Source organism: Cuculus canorus, chromosome 1 (genome assembly GCF_017976375.1).
Source record: "Cuculus canorus isolate bCucCan1 chromosome 1, bCucCan1.pri, whole genome shotgun sequence".
In the NCBI taxonomy this organism is placed as follows: domain Eukaryota; kingdom Metazoa; phylum Chordata; class Aves; order Cuculiformes; family Cuculidae; genus Cuculus; species Cuculus canorus.
Genome location: NC_071401.1, coordinates 134713479 through 134732798, shown reverse-complemented (window position 1 = coordinate 134732798; position 19320 = coordinate 134713479). Strand labels below are relative to the sequence as shown.

Genomic DNA, 19320 nt, shown 5'->3' with positions numbered 1-19320 from the left:
GTTTAGACAGCTTTACTATCCTGCAGAAATAATCTTTTCTTAGCCTCATTTCAAGAGCCAAATTCAATATGGTTTTTGTAGAGGCCCATGAGAAAATTCAAGTCTGATGACTAGAGAATCAGTTGTATTGTGGTCTTTATTTTAATGGAATATACAAGATTAATCAAGACGAGGATTACACTTGGGAGTGACTCATTCAGTCTACATATTTCATTCTTTATTGCAAGGATGAATCCCAGGTCATGTGTAAGGATGTTGGTCAGCCCAACCCACGTCTGCCCTCTCTCAGCCCAAACTGCTCTTGCCGGATTGTATTCAGACTGGGAGTCATCAACACCAATTGTCGCAAAGACTGCAGTTTGTGAGCAGCTGCCTTCTTCTAGGAGGACCTTTAAAAAGTAGGAAAAGGATGGACATTTTCTGTAGTGCAGATGGTCTGGTTTACCTGTTCAAGAAACTCAAAACTTTTGGAAGATGATAAGTTCACTTTGCATGCACTTCAGTGGGAAAAGCACGGAGCCCACTGTGGCAGGCAAGGCGAGTAGCACAGCGCCAGTGGAATCCAGATTAGAGTGTAGTATGGTTACATGGACATTTGCAACTCTGAGCCTCCTTCATCTTTGTCTCTATAATACTCCACCATGAAAAAAACCTAATCCAAAAGCAGAGAAGGGGGAAGCAGAATAAAGACAACCAGCACTGCATGTCTATATGCTATGCTGTTAGAAGAAATGCCCGTTGTTAACTTTTGCTCTCTATATTTTAGTTGCTAATCATCACAACTTTTGTTATCAGGGCTCGCAGAAATAGCTTACCATATGCAACAATATTTTTGTTAGAGTGCACACAAAATATACAAAAATATAGAGATATTGCACTTATATACATGCATAAATACACAGAGAGATTCTGGTGCAACTAAGGATTTATCATCGGCTTCAAGCAACATGACTTATTACAGCATGTAGTTCTATCGAATAGTCTTAATGGCTAGTGAAATAATGCATCAATATGCCATTTGAAACACTCCCTCACTCCATGAAACTTTCTACCTTTGAAGAGTAAGCAGCTCAAAACGCTTGAAGGAAATTAAAAAAAAAACCCTCAGCATATAAAAAAGTTGCTTTTCAATTTCTTACTATTGGTTATATATCATTTGCTGCATTAACTGACAATAGTCTCAACCTCATGTATTGCTATTTGTTCTGGTCACTCTTCTTTTACCAGCAAGAACCTGAGTCATCATTGTGACAACATTAACACTCACCACTACTACCCTTCTACAGAATCCACAGCACATTTATTATAGGGAGTTGGGGACAGGCTACTATAGGAAATATATCCAGAACAGCAAGGGGTTTCTTTTAGAATGTATATTTTGAGTTGTCGTTTTTATAAAGAAAGTTCTTAATCATTACTGAGAGAATATTATTTTATGCAAAGTATATATAGATAAAATAAATATATATACATACATACTATATATATTAATGTCGTAACCATCAAGTCAGTGTATGTCTAGCACCATTCATGGTTTTACAGGATTTATTTCACTTCTTTTCAAAGGCTGTATTGTCCTCTTTTAATATTTCCTACATGCAATGCAGCAAAATAGAGGAATCTGTTAGAGATTCATGATGTCTTCCTACCAAAAGCACAGCTGTTTTTTCCTTATATTATTTCCAGGTTGTTAGTGCAGGCTTTCCCGAATCTCTTGCACGAATGCCTTTTACTCCAGTGGACTGCCCAGAACGATTTCGCAAGTCACGATCAGACCCATCATTCTGCGCCATCTCTTCATCGTATCTGAAAAGAAGATAATCTGTTCAATGCTTTGTCCTGCTATTCACTACACAAACAAGAGTGGGTCTCCTAAATTCTAATTTGCTTAGTATCTAGCACAGAAATTTAATACAAGCTGTTCTACACACAAGTTTACACATGCATGGTTTATATGCAGCCATTACTCAAGGAGATATACTACCACATGATATAACATACAGATCAACTGAAATATCTTCAGCTGTTTTTTGAAAGAGGCAGCTTTGATTATATTCCTGAGCTTGTGGAATTTTACACTTGTGAAATTTCACATGTACTTCTGTATTTCTCCTCACCACGTAGGTCTGTGGTTAAACAGGAACATCAGACTTCTGGCAGTCTTAATAGTCTTAAGCTATTGCTACAAACAGAGGAAGGACTGTTAAAAAACTCCACTGTTGCATCAGAGAGCAAACAGGGAAAGAATGAGGTGAACAAACAACAGTGCATTTAAATTAAATGCATTTGATTACAAGTATTTTGATACATTTATGCACAGTGACAAGTAGATCTTTCAATATCTAAGCCCACTATGGCCTCAGATACCTTTGTGTATTCTAACCTCTCAGCCGCTACACAAATCCAAGCAGAAATTTGCTATGGATGCATAATTATATTTATCAAAAGATAATACGACAATATTTTGTAGGACAGTCATAATATATACTTAGTAACACTACTGTGTAGGTATTTGCAGCTACCACATGCATAACATTCATTAAAACTTAAATCCTAATTCAGCCAACACATATAGATTTCACTGTCTTTACTAGTACATAGAAAGAGTCATTGAGATCTATACGAACTGGTGAATCAACTACGTCCATAACTGTGCTCCTGACATTCTGAACAATTGCACTGCTGGTGCTACAGAACCTACCTGAACATTTCCTCCTGAACATATGAGAATGTGCACCATCAATATGGTACTCAAATCAGTGTTCCTCTGCATAAGACAAATCAATCCTCTATAAATCCTTCAGGTGCTCCAATGTAAAGACCTCTCTCTCTCTCTCATTTCTCCCTTTGCAATACAGATTGGGGAATTTAAGAAATATCTCACCACTCATTATTATTACATCCATGAACTACAGGAGTCAAATGGCATCATTTCTATGAACCAAGAGAAAATTTGTATCAAATAGCTATTATAGCTATTTAACTACCACATTATTGTATCTGTTTAACTACCATTATTATATTCAATACAATTAAAGTTCTACACGTGTTGAAGACACTCTCTTTGGCCTCCATCCCTCAAATCTAGCTGCTGGAAGTTCAGAAGGTACAGGCAGGGCCTTATCAGACAAGTAACATTCCCTCTGGAGATTAAATGAGGCAACTCTGCTTTTAATGCACTCCCATCTCCAACACTGCTGTTGCACCTCCAACAAAAAACGAAGTGGTATCTTTATGCCCGTTTTTCACACCGGCACGATATCCAACTTGTCTCTGTGGTCTACATCACACACTAAAAAGTGGGGTGACTGCAAAACATTTGCACTCAGATAGAACACTGATAAAACTTACAAGACTTCATAATTGCCAAGAACCTCCTTTGGTGGAGATTTATTCCATTTACAGTCTGGAATTTCCCCATTAGGCACGGCAATGTTAAGTGTGTCATTAATAAGATTGTACTTCAAGATGCGATCGTTAGCCGTACTGGAGGTAAGAGAAGGGGAAGCATTAACCTACAAAAGAGAAAAAAAGTGGCAACATCAATTTTTTGAGTGCTATATGGTTCTCCAAACAGCATGTGTATGTTCTACTTGGGAAACTAAGACAGCATCTCAAATCACACTTTTCAGTTCCTCAAGACACTGGAAGAAATTCCCCATGGGGAGATTTTTCTTTGTACTTAAAACCAAAAAGCACCACACCACTAAGTGTCTGCAGTGTCAGCCTGATGATTTTTGTTGAGACAAGATTCACTAGGGCTCATCAGAAAAGATATCTGTTTAATTTTCTAAACTTACATGAATATCAAACCCATAATTTTCAGTGCTTACAATTTGCCTGGTTGACTCCTGGTTATACACCAGGATCTGTGGATTTCTTTGAGGTAAACTGCTTTTACTTAAGGTTTTAATCCAAGTTCTCCTCTGTTGAATTGTGAGCTGGACAAACACATTTGTGCTCTCTATTCAAAGCACTACATTGCATCTTGTTTTAATTAAAACTAGGATTCACTGCTCAGCCTAGAGAAGAGAAGGCACCGGGGAGACATTATAGCAGCCTTCCAGTACTGAAAGGGGGGTACAGGAAAGCTGAGGAAGGGCTCTTTATAAGGGAGTACAGAGATAGGACAAGGGGCAATGGCTTTAAGCTGAAAGAGGGGAGATTTAGGTCAGATATTAGGAAGAAATTTATTCCTGTGAGGCTGGTGAGGCAGTGACTGGGGTTGCCCAGAAAAATTGTGGATGGAGGTGTTCTTCTTGGAGGTGTTCAAGGCCAGGTTGGATGGGGCTTTGAGCAATCTGTTGCAGTGGGAGGTGTCCCTGCCCATAGCAGGGGGGCTGGAAATGGATGATCTTTAAGGTCCCTTCCAACCCAACCCATTCTGTGATTCTATGATTTAACATATCTCATGTTCCACATTTATTATGGAGAAGTGGTATCACAATAATAAACATTTTTTTTAAAATAAAGTCCATTTCCCTTTGAATTTTCATGCCCAGTTAGAGTGAGAAAAACAGAGCACCGGATAAAATTTATGTTGAACATACAGATACAAAGTTAATACACTAAAGAAAAATCTAGGCGAAAAAAAAAAGCACCTTCCAAATATCCCAATCCACCTATGTGAGCTCCTTTTCTTTCCTTTCAACCTGCAACATGAAGGCCATGACAGAATATAAAACTTAAATTTGATGTTAGGCTCCATTGAGCCAATGCCAGTTGTCCAGCTACTGATACAGTATCTAGTAGGGTTGCCAGCATTCAGACTGCCTCTTAAGTCCAACTGTATGGATTTAAAAGACAAAACAGAAAGCCACAAACGAATAGAAACAGCAACCAAATAGGAAATAAAAGCACATGCTAGCTTGACATCACATGGACTATTTTACTCTCCAACATTTTTCTTAATCCACTTATCTGAGGAACAAAAGATATTGTTTCAAAATGGGAAAGACTACATTGAAATCTACTTAGCTTTATTCTGTGAAATGAGGAGCAAGTTTTTTGCTGTTTTATCTAACTTTACCTCAATTAGCCATGGTTTAAGCTTGTCATCAATGATTATGTCATATCCGTAACACTCAAAGCAGTGTTTATCATTGTTCATTACAGGCTAAAAAAAAAGAAAAAAAAGACAACAGTATGTATTAAAATGAACAATTTAGTAAGCAACCTGATTACAGACTTGGTTTGCTAGAAATCACATGCCATTACATTATGACTATTCTATGACAGTTTTTCTGTGTTTTAACTCTAACACAAGCTTGCTGACTAGTAAGTCCAGGACTGCATCATTTTTTTCCAAGCTGTCAGTAAATATCTCAATATTAATGACTGCATTAACACGAAGTATCAAGTTACATCAATTTTCCCTTATGTTTCCAGCTTGAAAATAAGTATTTTCATATTTTCAAAAGTAATATGTAAAGCCTGCATGTATCAGAAGAAATCATGAAGTTTTAAAATTTACATAACACAGCTTCATGTAGTCATGAATTCTTTAAACTTCAGAAAAAGAAGACTTATTAAAAGACATTTATTATGATGCAGTAACTACACAGAAATTTGAGGTCAAACAATTATCAAATAGTTTAAAATTATAATTAGCTCAAGTCAACTGTGATCCTGAAAGTCAGGAGAGACCAAGGACCAAGTGTACTTAGATGCACATCCCCCAGAGAATCAGTACTTTTCCAGCATCTGCTAAACATTTGCAGTATGCACTTTTCTTCTATGCAAATCTCATCAGAACTTTTAAAGAAAGCTTTGTAACAGATTAGCGAGATGTCTTCCCCTAGGCTAATACCGATAAAGTTTTTCAGTTCTTCGGGGAGTGGAAGGAGTAAGGGGGAGCAAGAATCTCCCATTACATTTGCCATTGTCAGAAAGACAAAGGACCAAAATACTTCATGCTCAATAATTCTCAACACTTTTTCTCTTCTAAGGTTCTGTGAACATTCGGATTACACCCCTTTTCTTCACGTCTGGTTTCAAACATCATTGCACAGCAGAGGCCGAGTTGAGCCATGCTTCCCCACCTCCTGCTACTCTTAGCTTCATGCCATTGTCCCTCTTCCTCCTGCTGATTCTGATGTTTGTCTGGTCCTTCAGCGAGGTGATTCAGCTTATCACACTGGCAGAATACTAACCCATGAATAAAGCAGGGCAGTAATTGCCAGTTGGATGAGTGAGCTGACTCAGCTCACAATGGTGCCAGGACCAACCCAAAAGAGATGACAGTACCATGCAGTCCTTGCACCAATGAGCTCTTCAGTTACCCCAGCTGACCCACAGAGTGATACCTGCTCTCTAATTGATTGCTATTTTTCTTTTTTTTTTTTTTTTAAATAAGAGTCATGAAAACTACATGACTCACATACAGAAAAGCTGAACGTAAGTTATGTAACTCTGCTGAACTAGCACCCTTACATTTTCTGTGATAAATTGTCCTGCAGAGCTATTTTTTTCTTTGACACATTTGTTATTGCTGAAATGACGTCATGCGCCTTGGGAAAGCTTAATACTACTCACAAGGGCAGTATCAAGTCAATTTAAATAGTTCACAGAGCTCTCATGGAAAGCATTCACTTCTTCAACATGTACAGATAGCTCACGCACCTACCCAAGATTCAAGTTCACTCAGCTCAGAGAAATCAAGAGATAATAGAACTGCAGAAATCAGCATCAACACCATCACTTAAATCTCATGAAATAGACGTTAGGGGTTTTGATGGCAAACTCACTTTCATGGTTATGAGAAGCCGCCAGCCATAATGCTGTCACTGGCAGAATTCCAGGAACAGTACTCACCGCAACAGCCTTCAGCGACTGCACAATTATCCAGTGAATTTCATCAAATAATTTGTTTGTGACTTCCTTCCCACGGGTGCTCTCCAGATAAAGGCGTAGGTTACTCACTGTCCACTTGCCTCCGTGGATATGATTGTAGTCATCCTAAAGAGTTAAGAAGTTAATTCAATCTAAGATTTTGAAGTCATTCAGCAGCTTTGTTTCACTCACACAAAAAGTCCACTAATACTTAGATACAAGTACTGCTCTAAAAACAAACCCAGCAAATTGTTCTTACTCTATTTTAGAGCTTTGTGAAGACTGCTTTACTTTGACCCGCCCTCTATATAAACAACTTTTATTATTATAGCCATGTAAGTTTATATCACACATTGTAAATCAAGTAATATATCCTTCTTAGAAGAAAAAAAGCAACTATATTTTGACATTTTTCTAGTAAAACATAAGTTATGATTGGGAAAGACGTGTTTTAAAATGTGAAAGGAAAGAATTGAAGTTTCTCCTTCAGTGGGGATAAGGAAGAAACAATTAAGTGAGCAATAGGTAAATTTCACTGAAGCCTGCTCCTTCCTAATGCTGCCCTTGGAAGTCCTTGCTTGTGTTTATTCATTTAAAAAGTGACTTCTCTGTTTCCCAAAAGGCAAACAGCGTATCCTCTTAACGGTACTACTACATCTTCACTCAAGATGACAGTGAAATGACATCTGAATTACTTCTAACGGTTAATTTTCCAAGTAATTCCCTATTTTGCTATAGAAAAAAACCACTAAGTGCTACTGAAACAGAACTGGGGAAAAAAGGAGGTTACCTTACATTCGTCTTTTCAGAGGCTATCAAGGCATGCACTATATTCTCTTTAAGTGGAAAGACAAGAGCAAACTGAGGGTGTTCTTACTGATGGGAAGACACAGACTGAGCCCCCAAGCAACTCTCACAACAAATGTTTTGTCCCTTTTTAAAGGTCCTGCCCACAGCATTTCTAAGAATTGACTGTATGCCTGCTAAAGTATAAAACACAGGATGCCTGCAGTAGAAAAAACTGTGTTCAGAGGAACACAGCTGCTGTCCTCTAAGGCAAGGTCAGAGAAGCCTCTATTTTTAGGTGTTTTCTACAGCTCCCTTCTTAGTAAATTTGGAAAACTGGACTGTAAAAATAAAGATCTGAAACATGGTTCTCAGGACATGCTGCATGTAAAAAATGTCTTGACATCCCAGCAAAGGAACAGAGATCAAAGTTTCAACTCTTTGCATTGCAGAACAAGTAGTCAAATCAAAATAGATTGCAATTGGGTAGAACTTTACACAATCATAGCTGTTTAATTTAAAACACTAAAACAAAGTAGAATATTGCACGCCATATAGGAGATCACTAATTGAAAATAATTAAGTACAAAGGTTACCATTGTTTTGTTTCTATTTGCTTCTATGCAGTGAATAATGGCTTAGAACTGTATTTGTCAGCACAAACATCACAATGGGTATACTGACTTACCCCTTCCTTCATTTTACCTTTTCCCTCTCCCAGATAATGAATTGTATGCTTTTCAAATTAGGGATGTATTCCCACGAGCTCATATGGTACAAACACACCAGAACTCTAAAGTTCATGGAGGGCTTGGAGTACAGATTAACATCCAGAACTTAAAAGAGTTTTTCCAGACCTCATCATAATTCTGCTAAATCACTCGACAGTTCAGATTAGGTTCTTCTAAAACTGTACAGTCCAAGTACCTTCGACGTCACAGACATTTAAACCAGAAGGACAGACTGGCTTTACGTTAAACTTTTCTCACTTCTTTCTGCAAAACTCAGAGGATATTAAAGAACCATAGAATGGTTTGGGTTGGAAGGGACCTTAAAGCTCATCCAGTTCCACCCCTCTGCCATGGACAGGGACACCTCCCACCAGACCAGGCTGCTCAAGGTCCCATCCGACCTGGCCTTCAACACTGCCAGGGAGGGGGCAGCCACAACTTCCGTGGGCAGCTTGTGCCTGTGCCTCACCACCCTCATCATTAATTTCTTCTCAATGTCTAAACTAGATTTTCCACCTTCCAATTTAAAGCCATTTCCCCTCCTCCTGTCACTACAAGCCTCTGTAAAAGGTCTCTCCCCAGCTTTCCTGCAGCCCCTTTCAGCACTGGAAACTGCTGTAACGTCTCACCAGAACCTTCTCTTCTCCAGGCCCCAACTCTCTCAGCCTGTTCTCATAATAGAGGTGCTCCAGCCCTCTCATCTTCGTGGTTCTCCTCTGGAAAACTTTTAAAAATGTTCGAGTAATGACTCTATAAATTTTAAGCTGCTACTTCTACACCCATTTCTTCTCTCAAAGTTACCCCACAACTACTTTCACTTCTACTTTTATTTGGAAGAAATTTTGAAGACTATTATCTAACTGGTAGAGAAAACGAATGGGTACATAAAAATGGTACAGGCAACATATCACATTCCTCACTTGTTCACTGCTGCTGGCAACGGCACCATGATTTATGCTTTAAATTGTATTGGATCTGCTTTCACCACAACTAATTCTCAGTGTGTCCTGTTGAACCATAATGTGTTTGAGGCTCTTCACAAATCAGCACCTGAACAAGAAAATGTTAGCAGTACTGGAAGAATGCCGTATTTTGGCACTTACCTTGGGTTTAGAACTACCACCATAAATGACATTTATAATTTATGTTGTTGTTATAGGAATATCCAGATAATAACAGTTCTGCTACGCTGCACATCTTACAGAACAATAACAGACAAGATACATTTAGGAAGGTTGCAATTTAGGATAAATATAATGTATCTTGTGTGTGGGTACGTGTATTTATATATGAACATATATGCATGAGTCACTGTGTGCATGCACATATATACACGTTTATTTTCCATACTCTTAAAAAAAACGCTTATGAAATTAGGAAGTGCGACAATAGAGTTTTAATTACTGTAACAGAGGCATGGTTTGTAAATCACAGACATCCGCTAAAAGCGCAAATGGGACAGTCATCATCATCAAGTGGATTCCTTGAAGAAACAAGCCTTGGGCAGTGATACTGCATGACTGTCTATTCACGTCAACCCTGTCCCACTGTCCTTTCCTCCCACTGGTGAATTTCAGGCTATTTTGACGTAGGGAAGTGCTGTCAAAGTTAACAGTTTTCGCATGTTTTATTAATATCAATGGCAAGTTACAGGACAGAACTGTTCTGCAGGCAAAACTTCATCTCTGTCCATTCAAAAGGAAGCCACCAACTGGTCAGACAGCAAACATCTCCAAGCTCACAACAGCATATTCCCTTTCTTACACAGAGAAGGAAAGAGGGGGCAGGAACATAGGAAGAAGCTGGAAAGTACTGGAAATAGAAAAGCTGAATTGATGGCATGGGAATGAGAGAGAGAGAGGGAAAGGGAGATCAGGAGGGCAATATTAAAATGCTATTACAAAATGCAAATCCACAGGAAACAGGCTTCATTAATTCCACTGCTCACAGAATCAATTGTCATGTAAGCATAATAGCATTCAAATGACAAGAGACATGAAAAAAACCCCTGCTTTCAACTACTGCAAGTCAATACTGAAGATATCACAATCTGTTACAGATCTGCAACTCCTTATCTTGCATACTTTAGATCTGCAGTCTTCTGAAATTTATCTAAGTTCAAGTTGAAGCATTTTAATTGTAAGATGATGAAGGATATGACAAATAAAACATTTTTTATTCCAAATTCTTGTGACACTTTAAGAAAATGGGTGTTGCTACAAAAGAGGACCTAAGAACTCAGTGCACTTACCCCATGTTTCTGAATGGCAACATTCGTAAGATGTACAAACATGTTATCCAGTTCACTTGTACTTGGTGTATACTTTACTGTGCAAAACCGGCAAAATCCAAGTTTATACCTCAAACGCAAAAAGCCATTAAAATGTGTTAAACTCCAATAAGAAACAAGGAAAAGAGCACCCTAGGATATCATGCACACACATTAAAGTTCTTTGCACAACACGGGCAACATTATTTTCACTACATTAAACATTCTCTCAAAACAAAATACAAACATATGCAATCTTACATGTAACATCTCAGTGGACGATATGTAGATACTAAAACATACAGGCGAAGATCAAATTTCTTTCCACCGATAAGCAATGGATTGTTGATATATAGAGAAATCACATAAGCTTCTTTAGAAGACTGAGATACAAACCTGAAAAACATTAATTGTGTTTCAGAATGTGACAATTGCAAAGATATAATCTGATAAGCCTTTTTCTTCTTTAGAAGCGGTCGTCAAGTTCTGAATTGACTGAAATCTTCTGCCAAGATAATGTATAAAGTTGTAGCAGTTAATACTACATACTTGGCATCAGGCATCATATAACAGATAAAAGTTAAGAATACTTACGAAAAAAAACCCTAAATAAGTAATAAATAAAGCAATTAGAATTACTAAATAAATAAGTTATAAATACTAAATAGACGACCAATATCAATAAACCATTTTGAAGTTAACAGGGCAGCTGATTGAGCCATTCAGAAGGCAAAGCTCTACAAGTCACTCTTTTCCTTGGATGGAATTTAGAGCTTGGCATGGTTCCAACAAGCAGAGTACATATTATATTACCTTCATTACTCAAAGTCTTAGACTCCTAGAATATTTGTATTTATGCTTGGTGTGCAATTGCAAACCACTGTGGAAAGCTAAGATAACTTTCAGATTGTCACATTCTTCAGATTCCACGTCAAACAGAAAAAAAAAAGGATTCAGGTGATATTCAGCCAGTCCGTTTATAACAGGAAAAAAATTATCATTAGTTGTGCAATCAAAATGTTTACTAGTCAGAGAAAAACACAGATCGCTAACCTGTTTCATCCACTTGGAAGCAAGTCACCAACATGAGGTGTATTATTTTGTGCTCCAAACATTATTTATTTATTTCATGTAAATGCATTCTTCCTTTGTACTCATTTAAAAAGTGAATCAATATCGGAGAAATAAAGTAGTTACTGAAATCGCTTAGGGGAAGATTTTTCTCTTGCTTCCTGTCATTTAGCACTTTGAAGAACAATTTATTTTTGTGCAATTTTTCCCCAACAACACCAAAATCTTTTTTATAAAGAATAGCTAACTGACCAGCTCCTTGTACCTCCTCATAGAAAAACAAATCTATTAAAACCTGTTTGAAGGAAGAAGTTTGATAACAACCGAGATTAAATGCAAAACTATATAATGACAAAGCAATAATAATAGAATACTTTTCCCATGCATCAGACAATTACCATGTTGATGTTGTTCATCTGATTACAGAATGTACAATAAAGGGCTTGGGTTTTCAGAACTTACGAAGATGTTTTGCTATCTCGAGACCATTTTTTTATTTGGGAGAGTTTATTGATTAGAAATATTCCTTTTCCTTGAGCTTTGCCACAAGGTTTCATAATCCAAGTGCTGGAGGGATTTTTTCTGAATTCTTCAACAAAGAGGTTATAATCGGCAGGAAGCATAAAAGTAACAGGAACGAAATCTGAGTTAGGGAGAAAAAAACGAAAGGTGTGCAATTAAGGACACTATGTCATAAGGCAACTGACATATATAGACTGAAATAAAAGGGTCTGTCTTTTCAGTTCCCCAGTCCAGCATTATCCAGCTTCATTAAGACTCATGTCGCTTTTTATCTCATTTAATTTCTAGTCCATAGTTTTTACTTAAACAAACAATTGCAAAATACTGCATGGTGCTAACTTCAGATCAATAGATTTTGATTCACATCAATAAATTTTATTGTTCTGTTTAAATGCTGTGAAATTAAAGTATTATATACCATTCCAACTTAACTTTATCAAACCCTCTCAATTCCCTAGAGCAGCTTTTACCATTCTGCTAACCACCTTATCACCTTTCATACATGCAAAAATGTGTTAATTTTGCTCCCCCTTTGGATGTGGTAATTTATACTTCCATGTAACTCCTGTTTGTCATTCTTATTTGCTTCCACAATCAGTATTACCACACTTACTGAAAGAAACCTAAAGAAAAGCATTTCTCTCTCTTTGCTATCAGATTATCCTCACTTCTATCCATATAGAACTGCCTCTTTCTTACACAGATGCATAGTGCTCCCGTTTCATGTTCATGGTAACATGACAGGATGGCAATATTACCATAGTGGTAATATGACATGGAAAAAGGAACGTTCCATCTTTTATTCCTGCTTTGTCTCCAATTTCAAGAAATAACCTGAATGAGTGGCAGGGCCTCTGTTCCACTCAATTTGTAAAATATTAGCCATTATTCTTCAAAGCAAGGTTTGTGAAAAGCTTTGAAAATGGAGTATTGTATAAGAAATGTTCACTGCTACTGCTTATATCACTTTCCCTATTGTTACTTTTCTTTCTGCTCTAATGGCAGATTTGAGGGAAGGGGAAAGGAGACAGCAGAGAAAAAAGGCTATCAGGTTTGCAAAATGCAGCAAACAACTTTAGGACAAAGTACACTTTATTTAATTGATAGGGACAGAGCATTTCAAGATAGTCAGTTTCATGTCCTAAAACTTCAGAGGTTCAATGCTTTAGGCACAAGAGCTCAAATCCAGGTATTGACCACAAAGGAAGAAAAGATTAATCCCATGAAGAGCACCACATACCCAAGTAAATATATTTCCCGTTTTCATCCTTTTCTGCAAGGGGACTTCCTTCTTTCTCAAGTTCTTTCCTATATCGCTTGATATTCTTTACCATCAAATCTTTCCTGGTCAATTCATAGTGGTTTGGGAAATGATTGACAATTTGATCATCAGAGAGGCGGTAACCGGTCTCCACACTGAAAACATTTCTGATTGTTTGTACGCTCATCCTGAAAGCAAAGACAGACACCAAATTATTTCTGCCAAGAAACACAACTCAGGAGGACGAAGTTGAAAAGGTTTCCTTTGGTACATTCAGTTCATCTCTCCTCTCTCTTTTATCTTTATCGTATAATATTTTGCTGCAGTTACAACCCAACATATCCCGAACCTCTATTAGAAATCAATTAAATCCTACCAGAGGTTTTATCGATCCCTCTTCTACTAATGAAATTGGGGCAGTGAGGAAAGGAAGATGACAAGTTGGCCTTACTGAACTCTGGCTTGTTGATAGTCAAGTCAATCTCCAGCAGAGCCTAAAAATTACTGATAAGCACCCAAACACTACAGGAGAATTTTTCACTCTCAGCTTTCCTCTTTAAAAAAAAAAAAAACCAAAAAAAAAGAAAGGCCACAGAAACCATCTCCTACTGCCTACCTTGCTATTTGATTTGTAAAGAACTTCAAGGGTATGAATTGAAAACAGTAAATCAGAGATCTTGCTAAAAACACCCCTACACGCCAGGTCACAAGGCTGCAGGGACAAATCCGTTATTGATTTGGTTTTTTCACAGAAGATAAGAGCAGGGCCATAGATATGTAGAATTTTCTCTATTAAATGTCTCACATTGGAAATTTGAGAATATTTCCTGAATGCCATCGGTCTGCTACATTATAATTTCAGGAAGAACCAAAAAAAAAAAAGCAAAACCAAGACAAAACAAGCAGTCACATAATGATTTTATAAGTGCCATGTTCCCCTGCTGCTCCCTCCAGCTGCATTCCAAAACCATGAGCAGATTACCAGATTCCTCCCCATTGAAACAAGTGGTTCACAAAGGGTACATTTGGCAGCATAAACCACCATTCTGTTATATTTGAAAGGGACAATATACATTGCTTGGTTTACTTAGAGAGCTGTTTCTGCTTATTAATAGATTACTGCATTGTAGGACAGCATTTCACGCTATTAGACAAATGCTAAATATGAAGCTAGATTATTCACTGTTTTCTTTTCACCATTATCTTCATTATAATTTCACATTCATTTTGGTATTGAAATGGTGAATAATTAGTCTGTGTATAAATAATGATCGTGAATGAGAAAAGTACAGCTCTTCAGGCCTTTGTAACAGGTTGGACACCGTTAACAGGGCAAGCCTCCCTTACATGGATAAAAGAATATTTTACCATTTATTGGAACTGTGTAATCTTGGATTACTTTGCTTATGTTGTTGTCAGAAAATTTGGGGAAAAGATACATTCAAAGGCCTTAAACCCCCTCCAACAGTAAAGAAAAAATTCTCCTCACTGCATAAAAAAATTGAATAAAATCAGGTATCACATTTCAAAACAAACAAACATACCACTAAGCACACAGCCTTTTCTCTGGGCTTTTTACAACTGGCATTCCCAGAAGTGACTGATATCTTGCTAGGTCAGAGGCTTCCTACTCCCCGACAAAACCTTTGGCAAACTGCAAAGACACACGAGATCAGTAGCATGCAGACAGGACCTCATGCCCTGAGGAACACCAATGACTTTAGCATGTCTGCACAGGTACAGGAGTCTACCAATGCAAATCTGAACAGAAGACCAGCAACAGCATCAGAAATTACAAAAGCAAGGAAATAATGTTTCACTCTTAGGAACACTGCAATAAATTAATGCTAATTTCTGCGTCATTTGTTTTTAAATATGCATTTTGTTATCTTGGTAACATAAGATCTTAAAATACCTCGCAAATTTAGAAATCGGTATTTTTAATCAACTTACCAATAAAAATTCCAGTCTTCATTCTCTGTCACCTGAATCCAGCCTCTTTTTTCAAAGTTATTTATTAAAACAGATTTTTCTATGTCAGTTACCCACTTTACTTTTCCTGCCATTATCCTCAAGCAGAATCAATCTATTAGGAAAGAAAAAATTTGAAGACATAAATTGAAAACAGGGGAGGATACAAACCAGGAAAGTCAAAGGGGAAGAAAAGGGGCATCCAGAAAGCACTTTAACTTAAGTGAGCTAAAAGTAGTAAATTAATCTAAAAATCAAGGAAAATAACATCCTAGGTTCAGTCTTAAACGCTACATTTCTTAACTGGATAACTACAAAGAAGAACATTATTTACAAGGATCTTTCACACTCCCCAGATAATGCCACCTTTTAAGAACAGGCACATGACTCATGTTTCCCCTTAAATACACTGATGACAGAAATCACCATCATATACTTACGAGGTAATATTTACAGAACAAAGCCTAGAACATAGACATTTTATTCTTTATTATTTCCAAGACTTATATGCATATGTCTGTTTTGAAGTTGGAGAGCTCATATGGATCACTTAGTGACTGTAGGCAAAGAGAAAACAATTCCAAAAGAAACTCATGTGCTATCAAGAATCACAGCTTGCTATACTGCAAGGAAAGGAACCAAAGTAACACCACCAAATGTGCGTTGTCTTCTCTGTATTTCATGCAGCCATGACTTCGCCGTCTGCTCTAGCTCTGGGGGTGGGATAAACCAATATCACTAAACCCTTGACAGCCGATTTTCCCCAAATCTAAGAGCTGTTAAAATAGCCCTCACAAGCTGCATTTCTATTCATGACACCCAGGTGTCACTTTCTACATGAGATTTCTCACTTGTCCACCTCAGCCTTTTCTGTTAGGCTCACACAACCATATGCATCTGAAAGGACCTTAGGAGGTCTCTTGTCCAGCCTCCTGCTCAACACAGGATTAGCTATAAGGTTATATCAGGTAGCTCAGAGCTATATCCAGCCACATTTTGAAAACCTCCCAACATGCACAGCTTCTCCGGGCACCCTATTTCACTGCTTGACTGGCCTCGTGACAAAAAGAGGTGGGGGGGTGTCATTTCCCCCTCCCACCCCCATATTTTTTCCATATACTCTGAACCACTCTTCTGTCAGCTGTTATGCTTGTTGTATCTCATCTTCCCACCTTTTACCATACTAAAGAGCCTGGGTCAGTTTTCTTGATAACCTCTCACAGGTACAGGCAGCTTGCTATTACGTGACCTCAGAGCCACTCTCGTCTCCAGGCTGAAGGAACACAATTGCCCCGGCTTCTCCTCAACAGCAGAGTGCTTCAGCTCCCAACCATTTCAGTAACCTTCTGCTCAACTCACACCAGTTTATAGATGTCTGTCTTGTTTGGTGGGTGAGCGGGGGAGGCTCAAGTTACTTTTGCCCACCCTGAGATATTGTGTTACACCTTTGCCCTTTTTTGTTTGAGAAAGACAGCAAAGTCTATCCAGGTGGGAATGCACAACAAATGCACTGAAGTAAGAGCTAGGACAAGCACAGCACCCCCCATTGCTATCTCCCCGAAGGGCAGGCTGAAGCCTTCTGACAGCAGGAGGCGCTCACCTGCTTGCAGTCCCCTTTAGAAAGGCTGCTTGGCAAGATCCCCACGGTGCCTCATGTCGTGCATTAACGTAATACCAGTGAAGATGGGGCAAAGACACATGAATTGACGCATATCCTTTGTTCATAAATAGTCCAGAGCCAAGAGCTGACATGGACAAAATACTACACTGTATACAACAAACTACATATTTACCTCATCTCTAAATGGTGAAGCTCAGTCTTCCAAGATCTAAGCCTGACTGATACACAACTATTAGGTAAGCTAACAAACATTCATGAGCAAATTATAATAACTGATAAAGTCAAGGACAGAGAGCTCTCACAAACAGTTTCAGTATTGCTGTTTAGGCTCTCTGCAGTTCATTCCACTGACTGCAGCTTTGCATAGCTACGTTTCACACAAATCAACTGCAGAGAAGTGCTGATTCAGAGAAAATCTCTTCAAGCCAAATGCAGACTCTGGCACACACCTCTTCCAAGGACAAAACCTGCCATGCAAGGAAGGGTGAGAGAGCAGAGTTACACACATATATACACAACACCATCTACTGCTCCCTGTACATGTGCCATTGAAAAATCAATTAAAACTTCAAGTCACCTTTACTAAGGTAGTACTGTAATTAATGCAAGTAAGTAACGAATGTAGTTAATAAAATTCCTGCAACTAAGATACTGGACTGGTTTTTGTTTTCCAGGATTAGATATGGAGATGTACAGCTGCTAGTAAGGTAACACCCTTATAGTTGCTCTCTTCCTGGGAGGCATAGCCCATTACACAGTGCTCCCATTTTTTCTTTCCTAGGCTTATTTAAACTGCTAAAGAAGGCAGAAATGTTTATAATTAGACTTCATTCTAAAGAGTATTAGACACAATTATTTTTATTCGTATTGATAAAACAAGTTGATATCAAGCAGACAGAAAAGAGTACATGCAGGCTCAGGGTCTTTTTGCATGTGTTTATCCAACACCTGGTTCTACGAGGTCATGACCTTTCTCTGGGCCTTCCAGGTACTACCAAAACAACAATAAATGAAACAAAGGGATTCATTTATTTTTACTGAAGTATTTATGATTCACAATTGGTGACTCACTAGCACCACACACCACCCTGTGGTTTTAAAAGCTCAGGGATTAGTCAGCTTGGAATAGAATCATCCCTTCAAAAGGAAACACGTTAAATGCTATGACAGCATTAACTAAACACAACATAAAAGGCCTTAAAATGTGTCCTCCACATCTTCAAGCCTCCCTATTAGGTTTACCAACATCCAACACCAACGCTGTATCTGTTTCTCCATCACCCGACTCCCTCATCTTGCTCCCTGCTTCCCAAGCGTGTTTCACGGCAGCATCCACAGTACACAAGCTACAACTGCCCTAAGGGCTTGTTCTTCCAGAAACGTGGCACCAGACATGTAACTGCCTGCAACTTGGTCTTAATAAAAGCACGTAGCTGCTGCCTGGCATAGATTAAGAGACCCAGTGAACTGCCACAAACAGGACTACCTTGACAATGCTTCTAATGCTGCAACCTCATTTCTACCCTGGGATGCAACTGCTGTCACAGCATTGTTTTTATAAGATTCTGTATGAGGAGATCTCAACACATGCTACACATCCTACTGAATGTATGGATCCAGCAAGTCGATTTCGTGGTAGCAAGTGAGACTGCTCCAAGATTTGTTGAGCTGTCTTACTCCTAGAGATTGTGCTGCTTGACTGCTGAAGCCATGAACAAGCCAACAGAAGACTCGCCCATGGGATGGTGAGTTAAAACTAAACCAACACTAAAAATTGAAGATAACTGCTGCCACAAATAAGAAGAAAACTTACAAGAGTGTCATTCTCCTCCTATTTTGGGATCTTTAGGCCTTACAGATCCATCCCACTACAGATTGACAGCAATACAGCAGCAGACTGAAAAGTAGCTGTTGATTTATGTGGACAGTTTGATCATTTCAGATGATGGCTAACTGGATGGTAAGTAAAATTTTCTGATTCTGTGTAATTTGATTACGGAAACTCACAAACAAGGAGTCATAAAAAGTAACTTATATTAAGTCATACCAAAAACTTTCTTATTTTCAATAATATAATTGCCTACAGGAATCTTCTAATCTGTAATTAGGTATTTTAGATAACCTGATGAGATTGCACAAGATAACCACCCATTCAAACTTGTGGTCAGCTGAGATCCCTAGCTTTGGTAAATGTCACAGAGCTCTATAGCACAGCCCTAGCCTGCATATAGTAGAGTAACAGACACAGCAAGTCAAA

General features: G+C 38.2%; 2 protein-coding genes across 8 annotated transcripts in view; one reads left to right on the top strand and one right to left on the bottom strand.

Annotated features, from left to right (window-relative positions):
* Positions 1-106: 106 nt before the first annotated feature.
* TTLL1 (TTL family tubulin polyglutamylase complex subunit L1) overlaps positions 107-19320 on the bottom strand; it is a 20448-nt gene continuing 1234 nt past the window's right edge. The window contains exons 2-11 of one of the 3 annotated variants that reach the window (XM_009569980.2): positions 15425-15557; positions 13451-13659; positions 12151-12331; positions 10879-11013; positions 10600-10708; positions 6814-6957; positions 5030-5116; positions 3352-3515; positions 1650-1806; positions 107-389 (exon numbers count right to left, since the gene is read on the bottom strand). In XM_009569980.2, the coding sequence (XP_009568275.2) occupies positions 1677-1806; positions 3352-3515; positions 5030-5116; positions 6814-6957; positions 10600-10708; positions 10879-11013; positions 12151-12331; positions 13451-13659; positions 15425-15537 (1272 nt within the window). In that variant the 5' untranslated portion in view covers positions 15538-15557 and the 3' untranslated portion in view covers positions 107-389; positions 1650-1676. Of the gene's footprint in view, positions 390-464; positions 1807-3351; positions 3516-5029; positions 5117-6813; positions 6958-10599; positions 10709-10878; positions 11014-12150; positions 12332-13450; positions 13660-15015; positions 15126-15424; positions 15560-19320 lie in introns of those variants that run through there. The other 2 variants (XM_054070782.1, XM_054070771.1) reach the window with 2 other exon arrangements.
* LOC128852641 (uncharacterized) overlaps positions 18321-19320 on the top strand; it is a 23229-nt gene continuing 22229 nt past the window's right edge. For 3 of the 5 annotated variants that reach the window (XM_054070804.1, XM_054070799.1, XM_054070784.1), the window contains exon 1: positions 18321-19023. The gene's annotated coding sequence lies outside the window, so the exon portion shown is untranslated. The remainder of the gene's footprint in view (positions 19024-19320) is intronic. The other 2 variants (XM_054070794.1, XM_054070811.1) reach the window with 2 other exon arrangements.